Consider the following 13,396-nt stretch of genomic DNA (forward strand, 5'->3'; position numbering starts at 1 on the left):
TAAGTAAGTTAAATACTTTAATAATATAAGAGGGAGTTATATGAAAAAAATTAAAATTAATTTTACATTCTGGTACACTTTTCTTCATTGTGGCAACAGCGGAGGAATTCAATTCCTTTGTTGTGGAGAGTGGAATATCGGTAAAAAATAATTCAAAAGCGTTGGCTACTTCAGTGTCTTCGCTTAAAAGTTTGCCTTTTATTTGTAATTTATGCTTATTATTTACTCGACTTGCCCGTCCTCTTTCATTATTAATAACTTCCCATATAGTTTTTATTCTATTTGTGCTATTTTGGATTTTCGAACATAGAAATTCGGATTTAGCTAAGAGACAGTCTTTTCTAGACTGCTTTGAGTACTGTTTAACATATTCCTTAAATGTATCGCTTCTGTTGAATTGTTTTTCTCTATATATAGGATTATAATATAATATAGGATTATAATCCATACATTGTTTTCCTCCGTTTATGTAAGTCAGGTGTTGCCCATTCGCTGAACGTTAAAAAATTCGATACCCTTATCGATCTAGGTGTAAATATTTCTTTAAAAAGATCGATAAAAGAATGAAAAAATAAATTATACTTTTCGTTTGAAGTCAGGTTGTTCGATAAAAACGGAAGTTCATGTAATAAAGATTCTTGCATCAATTTTAACCTATTTTTAGTTATGGGTATCATTTTTATATTTCCATATTTTATTTTTTTACTCATACTATGTTCGAATGTTATTTAGCTGTCCTAAATGATGTGAGTCAAGTTTATGGATAACCTGTTTTGTTTTTGATACAAGTTGCGCTAGAAGCTGTCAACCTAGTAGGCTCCATAAATAAATGTTTAAGATTATAAGAATGAAAAAGGTTAATTATGCTTTGGCTCATTGCGCAATTTTCCAAAATATTAACATTAAAATCTCCACACACAATTATTTTTTTATTCAAACGAGTTAATTTCGCTAATACAACTTCCATATTTGAAACAAATGTTTCAAAGTTCGATACGGTATACACACATACTACTACTAGTTGCTTCAATTCTACTGCGGATATCTCTATTGTTTTTTCAATTGAAAGCCCAACAATATCTTTCCGATTTTTAAAAGTTAAATCTTTTTTCATTATTATTAATGAACCACCATGAATAGAGTTTAATCTTCTGAAGGAACTTCCTATTATATAATTACTAAAATTAAACATATTGTGTTCCTCAGCTTTCAGCCAGTGTTCAGAAACACAAAAAATGTGAATATTTTCACTATTCAAGAACAAATCAATTTCTAAGTTCTTACCTCTAATAGACTGAATATTCTGGTGAACTAAATTAGTAATTAATTTTGCGGCAGTAACTTGTTCAACTGATTTTCCAATACACTTCTTAGAACACACACAATTCATATTCAATATTATTATTTATAATATTAAGCACATTTATCGGATTGCTAGAGGAAATCTCTATTGTCTTTGTAAAAGGTTTAAAGAGTCTTTACTACTCAAGTTTTTTTCTGAAACTTCTAAGTAATAATATAGAGAAATAGCAATTTGTTTTTTATAATTATAGGTAACTTGAGTGTGTGCTTTATATATATAACAACCACCTTTGCTGTTACTAAAATTGTTTAAATCAATAATTTTAAATTTATTATTATAGGTAGATAAATTATATTGATTTATATGTTGGTCGCAATTTATATTTGATAAATTATGTTGATCACAAGCAATTGGCGATTTTATATTTTTTTGGCTATGACTTGTTTCATCATGAAGTTCAGAATTAATTCCCACTTTAATACTATTACGGGATTTGTTACAATTACACAGTATCTGGTTATTGGTAAAAGATTCAAATCGCTCAGCATTGTAAGAGGAGAGTTTTATAATTTCGTCCATGTTGTGTGTATATTCGTTAATTAATTTTTGGGAACTAATATATTTATCATTTAAAGATTGTATCGATTTTTGTAAATTTGATATAATAGATTGCAGTGACTGTGTATCATTTATATATTTTAATCTATCGCTCTCTAGTTTTGTAAATAATTTCTCCACTTTATTTTTTAATTTAATATTAGTTTGTTTGTATAATTTCCTTACCGATTGTTTATTCTGACTAATTAATTTTCGAATACACTTATTTATTTTAACATATTTTTTTATTTTGTTACCGCTACATGTAGCTAATAAATTATTTGGCGTAGTCTCCTTGTAAATTGTGAGTGGCTGTCGATTGTTATCAATAAGTTTGTCGTATAAACTTTGGGTCTGTTGAGATGTCGTGTTCTGAGAATCCTCCTCGAATTTAGATATAAATGTGTTAGCAATGTTAAGTTCCTTCTCCAAAGTAACTATTCTTTTAAGCGCTTGTTCATACTCCATCATACACTCCTGAAAAAATTTCCTGAAGTAATTTTTGTACTCTGTCCCGATCGTCAATAATATTCGTATAGTCTTTGTGTAATGATGACAATTCATTTTTTAGTTTTTGATTTGTATCAAGAACAATCATAAATTCCCTTTCGTTGGCATCCCTTTCAGTAATTAATTTGGCACATAGGTCTTGGCTCTTTTGTAACTCTAGTAATGCCGTTTGTACTTTTGCTTCTTCTTTTCGAGCTAATGTTTTCCGAGTTAGCATTGTACTAATATTATTAATGTATCAATAATGAATATATATTTTTTTAAATTAAACAAAATTAAAAGAAAAAAAAATAACAATATAGGAGTATAATCAGAAGAAGTTTATTGTGCAAGATTAGAACTGGTGCCCGCGCAGTGTAAATAAACCAGTTGCAACCATTTAGCCAATGACTTGTTATTAATTACGTTGAATTTACTGTAGTATAGTTGCATATGTCGATATTAAGGTAATTAAGGTAGTTTAAGAACGGATAGTGATGACGGATATATAATGAGTTTTGTCACAAGTGTGATTTCGTATCTACCTTCATATTATAATCACGTATTGAATATTGTAAAAACTCACTTCTCCGCTCCTGTTTTCACATACTATAACTGCAGATATATGTATGATATTTAATGCTCGGTGAGTACAAATATGCTTATTTTAAATTAAATCATACAACTTGTGAAACTTCAAGTAGTTTCGTCATTAGTTTATAGTTGACAATTATAGTTTTAAGACAATAGCATATGGACCATTAACATTGGATTTTGAATAGAATTGGTATTTCTACTTTTGAAAATAGGTACTTATCTTAGTTTTGATGAATATTCGCACACAACAGTAGTATATTTCACTGTTCACGACTTGATGCCCACTTCTGAACGGGTTATGTATCGTATTTTATACTTTTTAATACTAGTTTCGTAGGTTTAACACTTAGTTTTTATATTATCCAAGGATGTTAATATTAGTTTTATATGTATTTGCACTTTTTACACTATTTTTAACGCTTGGTTATATAAAAAGTTAATTTAAATACGCGCACGATGTCAACAGTGTCACTGTGGCGCCGCCATTAATTTATCTAACATATACAATAGACACCGAAAAGGTTATTGATATAGTGTTTTTTTTTTATGATAATAAGGGACGAGACATGCAGGATGACACACAATAAAGTTTCGACCTTACTGCTTCACGTCAGAAATAGGCGCCGTTTTGGTACCCATAATCTATCCGCCATCCTAATCAAAGGAGCATCCCACTGCTAATGCGGAACTAGGCGCTTCTCTCTTGACAACCTTTTCATGGATTCCAATGATTACCAAGACCAGGTGCTTTCACTTGCAGCCCAGTTTCTTCTGTATATCTTTAATATCACAAACATGAATTGTTGTTGCCATGAAGGTTTCTTATGGAATATTGTCGACCATCGCCGGAAGAAACTTGAGTCTTGTGTGTAGATAGATGCAAAATGTGTTAAAATGCACTTTGTTCAATTTAATCCCTAGAAAACTCATTACCATAACTGCGGTCATCAGATAGGTAGAGCGTATAAAAAAAACCAGTACTCCAGAGTGGGTAGGCACAAATACCATAGATGCTGTAAAGTTCCTTGGTAACAGAACAAATCTATACATACAAAAATTACCTGAAGAATCTTAACGGCTATTTTGGCTTGTTGAGATATTTTTGCTCTACTAGGCTCCTGAAGATATTACTGAAGCTAGTCTTCGTATGAGATTGAAAAAGCTGGGTAGTGATCAAGCAAAAATGCTTTCTAACGAAATATCTTGAGAGGTTCCGTAAGGTGGGTCGGGAGCAATAGACAATAAGCTCTCGATTAATGAAAGTTTATGTTACGAATTCAGTTAGAAGTGAAAGTATCCTTTGTGTATCTTCACAGAGAACTTCATCAGCATCATCATCATCAGCCGGAAGTCCACTGCTGGAAAAAGGCCTCCCCCAAAGATTTCCTTGACGATCGGTCCTGCGCTGCCCTCATCCAACGTATTCCAGCGATCTTGACCAGATCGTCGGTCCATCTTGTGGGGCCTACGAACACTACGTCTTCCAGTGGGTGTTTCGCCATTCGAGGACTTCATTGCCCCACCGGCCATCTATCCGTCTATGTGCCCTGCCCACTGCCACTTCTGTGTCGCAATCATTTGGGCAAAATCTACTTATTGTTAAAAAATAAAATAAAAAAGGAATTCCATCATTCCTATGGATGGATGAAAATAAGAAACACCATTGAATTAATATATCAATTTCTCTCCTCAATTTAATTTCTTGTTATTAATTGTTATAGAAGATTGGCCAAAAAATGCCGAAAATATTTTTACTATTAAAAATACTGCTAAAAGAGCTAAAATTAAAATTAAGGCTAGGAGGTCTAGGTATAACTTCTGGTAAAACGGCACGTGCAGTGCGGGTGATCGTAGATGTGGAGCTCCTCGTGTCTTCACCACGTGTTCCACCCAGAAAACCAACTCAGCACCAGGAGTTACTGGACGGTCGTGGTAAATAAATGACAACTCCTTCACTTTTGCAGTATATCTAAAACAATATAAAACTATTAGACGGACTCATTTCAAAAGAGAGTTTAGTCTTAGTAGGATTGAGGGATCTCTGGAAAAAACAACATGAAATAAAATTTGTCATTTACGGTTTAGCATTTTTATTATAACATACTATAAGTGTTTACTGTAACGCAGTAAACATTTATTTTCAGGATTATACGAAATTAATTGTTAAATATTGCCGTGTCTTAGGGAGTTTTCACACGACAGCGCGGCCGCAGCGTTGATCGCTACGGCGTTTCAAGACCAGTTTCGCTCGATCAGAACTATTATTAAGCACTATAAGTGAAGTTACGCCTTTTGTTTATGTTGTTGACGACGCTTTTGGTTTAAGTGCATACATCGTGTGTCTTTAAATTTTCTATTATAAGCTTATTCGAAGCTGACCATCAATCATAATCCAGCGGATTAAGATTGGAACTAGGCGACGGCCATTGTTCTCTGTTGAAGTCCGAAACGTTCGTTTTCAACCAAGACTGCAAAGACCGAGCGTTATGACTCGGCGCCGAGTCTTGCTGAAAGGACCATCTTGGTTATTGTACATTGTGTTGTTAAGAGGTTTCACTACCATCTCAAGAATGGTATCTTGATACACTTGTGCCGATGTTTTGATACCTTTTTCACAAAAGTATGGCTCAATCACTCCTTCACAGCTAATATACCCCATCAAAACATCACTGAAGTCGGATAGTGCCCACGTGGCACTCTGTCGACTAATTGGGAAGCTTCCTTAGAGCTTTGAGCATAAATACGATCGTTTTGTTTGTTAATATGTAACTCATTTGTAAAAAAAATCTCATCCATAAACAATTTTTTCTGTGACGTCCCTTTGCGTACCGATCCAAAAGTTGTTTCGATTTTACCACTCTATTTTTTTTTAAATTACAGTTAAGAAAGGTTGCAACTCGTAAGTCATCTTTTGAAAAACGCGACATTGTTCTCTGGAACAATGTCGCGATTTATAGATAGCATCTGGCTATCTTCATCTCCCGAGATAAAATATTTTACTTTCGGACAGGTTTTCTTCGAATTCTTTCCCTTACTGCTTTGACCACCTTTTTCGTACAAACACTACGTGAACGGCCAGAACTTTTTTGTCACAAACAGAGGAGGTCTCATTGCATCGATTAGTAGTCCGGAACACAAACATTTTGCTAATACCTAATACATATGTATGGAGAGTTTTAAAACTTACATTTGGCTCCATACCTTCTTTGTGTAACCCAATCACAGCGATTCGTTTTTCTTTATCACCTCACTCCATTTTAATATCGCAAAATATTGAATTGGCGCCAAAATGAGAAAACTCAATGGACAATCATATAAAAATGACAGTTTCCAAATTCAAATGTAATATTTTGTTTATTTTTAATTGTAACCGTATTTATGGCCAGACTAAGTATTATTAAACAAAATAGACAAAGCTAACGTCTACCTAACATTCCTTCTTGAAACAAAATATTTTTCGATACCTTACAATTTTGTGTTGTATTAAAGTTGCACTCTAAAAGTTAATGTAGATAAACATTTTATATCTTATGTGTTTGTTATATTAGAGAACTTACTTGGGATCATTAAGAATGTTTACAACTTGTTCCTTCAGATCTTCTGCCAGATTTAATGTTATTAGAACTTTTTTAGCGAAACCTTTATTGACAGCTCTTTCAACATTGGTGAATTGATCAGCAAATACTGGAATACCAACCAAAGGTACACCGAAATGTATTGCTTCTGTTATTGATAGTAGACCTCCATGTGAGATGAAAAGGACGCAGTTTGGATGAGCTGGAAATAAATTAGTTGATATACAAATTCCAAGTGAAAATTATTTTAAACTTGGTACACGAGTTTAGTAGCATTGTATTAACAAAGACCAAACATATATGTACCCAATTTCATTTGAAATTAAGTTTCAAACCTAAAATGCTCTGCTGAGGGGCCCATGATACAATGTGAACGTTACTTGGACGATTCGGTAACTCTTCTTCAAACTTCCAAATAACTGTTTGTTTCAATCCTCCAAGGAATTTTAACAACTTTTGCTTAAGTTCTTCAGGAAAATCTCGACTCTTGATGTTTGAACCCATACTGAAGTATATGACTCCGTTATTTGCGTCATCCATAATTTTCTTAATGTTCTGCAAATTGAAATGAATTATGAATAAAATATATTATATATTTACGTTTGCCTAAAATGTTTCCGAGTCAAGTAATTAGTCATTACCAGTGGGAGGCTCCTTTGCACAGGATGCCGGCTAGATTATGAGTACCGCAACGGCATCTATTTCTGCCGTGAAGCAGTAATGTGTAAGCATTATTGTGTTTCGGTCTGAAGGGCGCCGTAGCTAGTGAACTTACTGGGCAAATGAGATTCGACATCTTATGTCTCAAGGTGACGAGCGCATTTGTAGTGCCGCTCAGAATTTTTGGGTTTTTCAATAATCTTGAGTGGCACTGCATTGTATTGGGCAGGGCGTATCAATTACCATCAGCTGAACGTCCTGCTCGTCTCGACCCTTATTTTCATAAAAAAAAACCTACAACGCCAAATAGGCTCTGTCTAATATATGTCGTGCATCTGTGGTATTGTTTTATAAATTTCATGTCCAGAAAGATATGTACTAGTTCTCTCATTTTCTAACTACACCAGCTCAGATCGTTTGATACATTTATATATCAAACATTAACCACGTTCCGAACAAGGCTATTAAAAAAAAACATTTTTAGTTTTAATATATCTCAGTTGTTAAGACAAAACTTTTATGTCGGTGTGTTTTTCAACTAATTTAATTTGGTTGATATCAACAGTAGTTTTAATATTTTGGAAGCCTTATCAAATGGTTTTGTCTTTAAATTGTCAAAGGTTTGTAATGATAAGCTTTTGTTATAATAATTTATAAGCCATGTTCAAACAACATGTTTCTCAATGATATGATATAACATTTAATAATTTTATACCACTATCTTCAAATACTTAGGTCATACTGAGTTTTTGGATTCTTTTCAATGAAGCCACAAATTTTGTTTGCCGATCCACTATATACATTACGTGTTACGTAATAATAAATTCATATGTTTAGTGATACGTTAATGCAATTTTCTGCAAGAATGAACAGAAATGTGGGTCGGCGTTGACCCTTTTTTCTATTTTCCCTAAGCAATTTTGAGGTCTACTGTTACCTACTTACTAAGAATTAAACACCCACCCAGCCACACACACACACACACATTTATATATAATTTTTCATTTATTGAAGTTATACTTCTTTAGGCGCTTCTTATGAGGGTAAGTAACAGGGTGAAGTTGGTTCCTAAAAATTTCTAACGTTTGCATTCGTTATTTTTTTTTTGGTATCTTCGTCAATTATTAGGATAGGCAAAGGATTCAAGCCCGTACAGCCGTTTCGTTATTTAATAATTAATTGTCAAAGCCATTGTTGCAAGATTTTTACAATATTGTTCTTTCTACAAACGTAGAATAGCACGAGGATTAAATTATTTTAAGGATTTTTGCTTTGTTAGGCCAATGAAGTGTAACTTCTTGCGTGCATACATGAGTACAAAAACACTTTTATTACAATTATGTTTAATTAATAATTATTGAAATGTATATTTATCGAGGAATTACTGACTCCGAAGATACAGATTTAACTAGTTTCAAGGTCAGATGTCTTCTTCATCTCACTACAACAATAGTTTTGATTTAAATAAAATAAAAACATGTCATTAATAAACTAGTATAGTAAATAATTAACACAGTAAGTTTTGTATGTTTAGTTAAACACTGGCCTTCAAAAGTAAGTATCACACTTTTAAAATTGAAAAAAAAAAACGTTTTAAGTTCACAAGATATACTTTCGAAATAAAAAGGACTCCAAAGAGAATTTAATTTTGTACATAAAAAAACTTTATAGTCGGTAACCTTCTTTTAAGAATTGGCTGAAAAAAAAACTTCAAAAACAAAACCATTCCTTTTTCAAAGTGGACGTTTCCGAATTACAATTTTATCATTCACATTTTTCTTACTGTTTTAAATTTTTTTCAAGATAGATGGGTCTTGTTTAAAAAATTTATAATGCCTCTTTCAGTTGAAGAATGTGCTAGGATCATGGCTTTTCTGGAACTAGGCATCAGTATGCGTCGCACTGCAAGAATGGTGGGTGTGACGGTACGAACGGTCCAGAAGGTAAAGCGAAGGTACGAAGAGAGTGGACACCATCTGAGGAGACCTTGTAATGGCAGACCCAGGTGTACCAGTGCCCGAGAAGATCGTTATATTATTTCCACTGTGTTTAGAAATCGCCACCAAAATGCAGTTGAAGTCCAGCAACAGCTACTTCAGACCCGGAGGGACTACATTAGTGACAGTACAGTGAGAAGAAGACTTGCTGAAGCAAATTTGAAACCCCGAAGACCAGCGAGTGGCCCAAAACTCGAGAGACAGCATCGAGTAGCGAGACTGCGATACGCCAGTGAACACATGCAGTGGGATGAAGAAGAATGGTCAAGAATTTTGTTTGCAGATGAGTCTCGATTCTCCCTTTACACTTCTGATGGAAGGCGATACGGTAAGCGATACCTTCAAGCCTGCATCTCAGAAAGAGTCCAATACGGTGGAGGCAGTGTACATGTATGGGCTGGCATATCTTCAGAAGGTTGCACAGAGCTAGTAGCCATAGAAAATGGCACCCTCACTGGGCAAAAATATGCTCAAGAGATTCTCAATGAGTATGCAGGGCCGTATTTAGCAAATATGGGTGATGGATCGATGCTGATGCATGGTAATGCCCGGCCACACACGGCTCATATCGTACAAGAGTATATTCTGGAGGTCGGTATCAGCGTGATGGCTTGGCCATCAAGAAGTCCTGATCTCAACCCGATTGAACACGCCTGGGATGAGCTTGGGAGGCTAGTCAGAAATCGCAGACCACCACCTACTACCCTCAGGGCACTAAAGCAGGCCCTGGTAGAAGAATGGGAGAATATTCCCCAACATCGGCTCCGAAACCTAGTGTTCAGTATGCCGAACCGGCTCGAAGCTGTAATCAGAGCTCGAGGAGGCAATACCAGTTATTAAAAATTAAATAACATGTAATACATTTTAGTTGAATTTTTTTACACTAAACTAAAATGTCTATTTTCATTGTTTTATCTTTTTTAAATTAAAAATGTTACTAATGTATAATTTTAGTTTCTAAGAATTAAAGCCTATAAAATTTGCAACAAAACGTTTTTAATCTTAGATCTCTACCTTCTATAGTTAAGAAAAAAAAATAATTTGAAAAGTGTGATACTTACTTTTGCAGGCCAGTGTACATTATATGGTTAAGAAAATAAATAATGTATTGTATTTGTAACCCGCCGGACACAACTAGTGTAATATGATAAATTTGCAAGCAAACTATTTTATGTTCAATAGTTGTAACTAAACGATTATGATCGACAAAGAAGCAGGACAAACGAGCGTACGGGTCACTTGGTGTTAAGTGATCACCGCCGCCCACATTATCTTGCAACGCCAGAGGAATTGCAGGAGCGTTGCCATGCTTTAAGGAAAACGCCGCACAAGGAACCTCCATAGCTTTGTAGTACGTGGAAGAAAGCCCCTGAAAACCGCACTGTGGAGGACCGCCACACACCCAGATGGTGGGGATGATATCCTAATTTATGGTGTGTCAATGTGTCAATTAAAAAGGTGAACTTCATAGATCACAGCCATCATATTTGCTTAAACACAATCAAAATACGTACATCTGGTAAAGGTTTTACGTCTCTGTCAATGTGATACCCTCCAATTGCTTTATAACTCTGTGGTAAGCTTGATGCTTCTCCAAGTGATACATGGGAGTTGCCTAGTAATAAGGATGCGTTGTATCTCAGAATATCTAGGGACGTGTACTTCTGACTGTTAATGTGTGGAACCATATATTTATTGTATATCTCTTCATCCTTGTCGTGAACAAACCTGTTAATATATACCGTAACATTATGCCTCTGTTTATGTAAAAGGAGAATTATATTGAAAGGAATACAATTTTTTTATTTTTTTTCTGTCTCTGTCACTAGGATGCCGGCTAGATTATAGGTACCACAACGGTGCCTATTTCTGCCGTAGAGCAGTAATGTGCAGCAGGAAGCATTATTGTGTTTCGGTCTGAAGGCCGCCGTGGCTAGTGGAATTATTGGGCAACTGAGACTTAACATCTTATATCTCAAGGTGACGAGCGCAATTGTTGAGTCGCTCAGAGCTTTTGGGTTTTTCCAGAATCCTGAGCGGCTCTGCATTGTAATGGGTAGGGCGTATTAATAACCCTCAGCTGAACGTCCTCCTCGTCTCATCCCTTACTGTCATAAAAAAATAGACGAGATAAAGAATGTAATAATCGGACCGCCACTGAGTTACATAATTTGAGACTGAACTGAATTATATTGTTATAAGGCTAATTCGGACTCTTCCGGCGAATTATCTTTGTCTAACACAGACGATAGCGATTACAATAGGGAATCCATACTTCGTATATAATTTATTAAAATAAAAATGATTTGAACCCTTGAAACTTTGTTTACATTTTTTATCTCGTCTTGTTGGCCTTGTAGGGTATACATATCTATTTAATATAAGTTATTTATTACCCATTAACAATTATATAAATTTGTCTTGATATCTAGTCTAAATTGGATATGTATTAATAATCATTGTCACTGTCACGACATCGACATCGATACCTGATTTCCAGACTTTTATGCAGATACTCCGTAGGGAGTGCCCCTTGCGCCTCTCTCTCCCCCCAAGAGAAGGATTCGCCTTCGATGAAGGCTTAGAGGGCAATTGCCCAAAGCCAACCTCAGGTGGTGTTTAGTAGTTTATGTGAGTAGCGAGTAGTGAGCAGTCGTTCGTCGGGAGCGGACTTCTCTGGGTACAGTCTTACTGCATATTGCAATTAAAGTATTATTTAATAAGAGCACATTACACGCCTTTTCGAAAGAAATTCCAGAGGCAGAAGGTTTTGTAACAAAGACAGGCTCGTAAGATATCGAATCGATAGTGTCAGATATGGGTCGTATTGCGATCCGCTTAACACCAGGTCTTGGTTTCGATTTTTAATCGCGTGAAAGAAAGACGACAGACAAAATGTTTTCAATGCCTGATTTCCAGATTTGAATGTAGGTTACAGCAAGATATGTGTAAATACTAATCGGACGTTATATATCGTTGGGCTCAATATCCTTATAATCTTAACAATTTGTCATTTTATTTAAAGTGACAACCCTCATTTCTGGGATTAATTATTACAAATTGTTTAGATTTGAAGTAGCGACATCTCAAGCCATTTTCCTAATATGGAAATATTGGGGTCGAGGAGGTTATCAACTATCATCGTGTGCATTAATTAGTGCATTAGTAGATCGTGTACATTAAGTCACAACCTGAGAGTTGAACAAGACATACCAAGATTTACTAACGATACGTCACACGAACGGTGGGCTCAATGGAAGATCGCTAAGACGGAATCCGAGATGTTGCGGGTTCTTTTTTACTTACGTTTGGAACAAGTAATATATGTACATTCTGTCAAACAAGGCTTCAAGCCTTTGTGAAAATGATAACGGAGTCGAGAGATGTTTGGATAATACTTCGATGGAATATGCTGGGTTTGTTGCTTCATCAATCAACCTAAGTACCATCCAATGAGGTTCCATTGTCGAAAACCATATTAATGGACAATCATATACTGCTGCGAACCTGAAAATATGCCTTAATTATTCATTTACTTTACCGCATCGATTTAAAAATTTTAACAAAAAAGCGTTTATGAATAAAATATGTGTCAAAAAGTTGTTAATTAAATCTTAATAGGCTCTCCATTATAATGTCAAAATTTGTTTTACCAAATGTGTAAACATTACTGTGTTTCGGTCTGAAGGGCGCCGTAGCTAGTGAAGTTACTTGTTAAATGAGACTTGACATCTTATGTCTCGCGGTTTTTCAAGAATCCTGAGCGGCACTGCATTGTAATGGGCAGGGCGTATCAATTACTATCAGCAGCACTTTCTGCTCGTCTCGTCCCTTATTTTCATACAAAAAAAAAACAAAATTCCCTGAAAGAATTAGAGGCAGAAGAAGAAGAGGAAAGTTATGCAATAACCGTTGGTAATGGTTTAAACTGTTTTGTATCTATTATTTCATTCGGAATGTAAACGTTAAGCTATTGTTTTCATTTTGGCACAGCACTATTTACCCTTTTTATTTGTGACAAATCAAAATTAGTGACGCATTATCGGACAGTCAGGTCGTTCACGCTGGTATATTCAAAGTTTAATGAATGTAAAAAAATTAAAAAAACACGCTTAAAGCACAAAATTCTCTTTGGTATTCGAAAATCATTTCAAGCACAAAATTCTCTTTGGTATTCG

The 13,396-nt window shown here is 34.8% G+C and overlaps 1 protein-coding gene across 2 annotated transcripts in view; it reads right to left on the reverse strand.

The window, feature by feature from the left end:
- Window positions 1–4,649: 4,649 nt before the first annotated feature.
- LOC126977839 (UDP-glucosyltransferase 2-like) overlaps window positions 4,650–13,396 on the reverse strand; it is a 72,345-nt gene continuing 63,598 nt past the window's right edge. The window contains exons 5-9 of one of the 2 annotated variants that reach the window (XM_050826471.1): window positions 12,525–12,725; window positions 10,733–10,946; window positions 6,897–7,116; window positions 6,544–6,763; window positions 4,650–4,955 (exon numbers count right to left, since the gene is read on the reverse strand). In XM_050826471.1, the coding sequence (XP_050682428.1) occupies window positions 4,676–4,955; window positions 6,544–6,763; window positions 6,897–7,116; window positions 10,733–10,946; window positions 12,525–12,725 (1,135 nt within the window). In that variant the 3' untranslated portion in view covers window positions 4,650–4,675. The remainder of the gene's footprint in view (window positions 4,956–6,543; window positions 6,764–6,896; window positions 7,117–10,732; window positions 10,947–12,524; window positions 12,726–13,396) is intronic. The other variant, XM_050826470.1, reaches the window with a different exon arrangement.

Source organism: Leptidea sinapis, chromosome 46 (assembly GCF_905404315.1).
Source record: "Leptidea sinapis chromosome 46, ilLepSina1.1, whole genome shotgun sequence".
NCBI lineage: Eukaryota > Metazoa > Arthropoda > Insecta > Lepidoptera > Pieridae > Leptidea > Leptidea sinapis.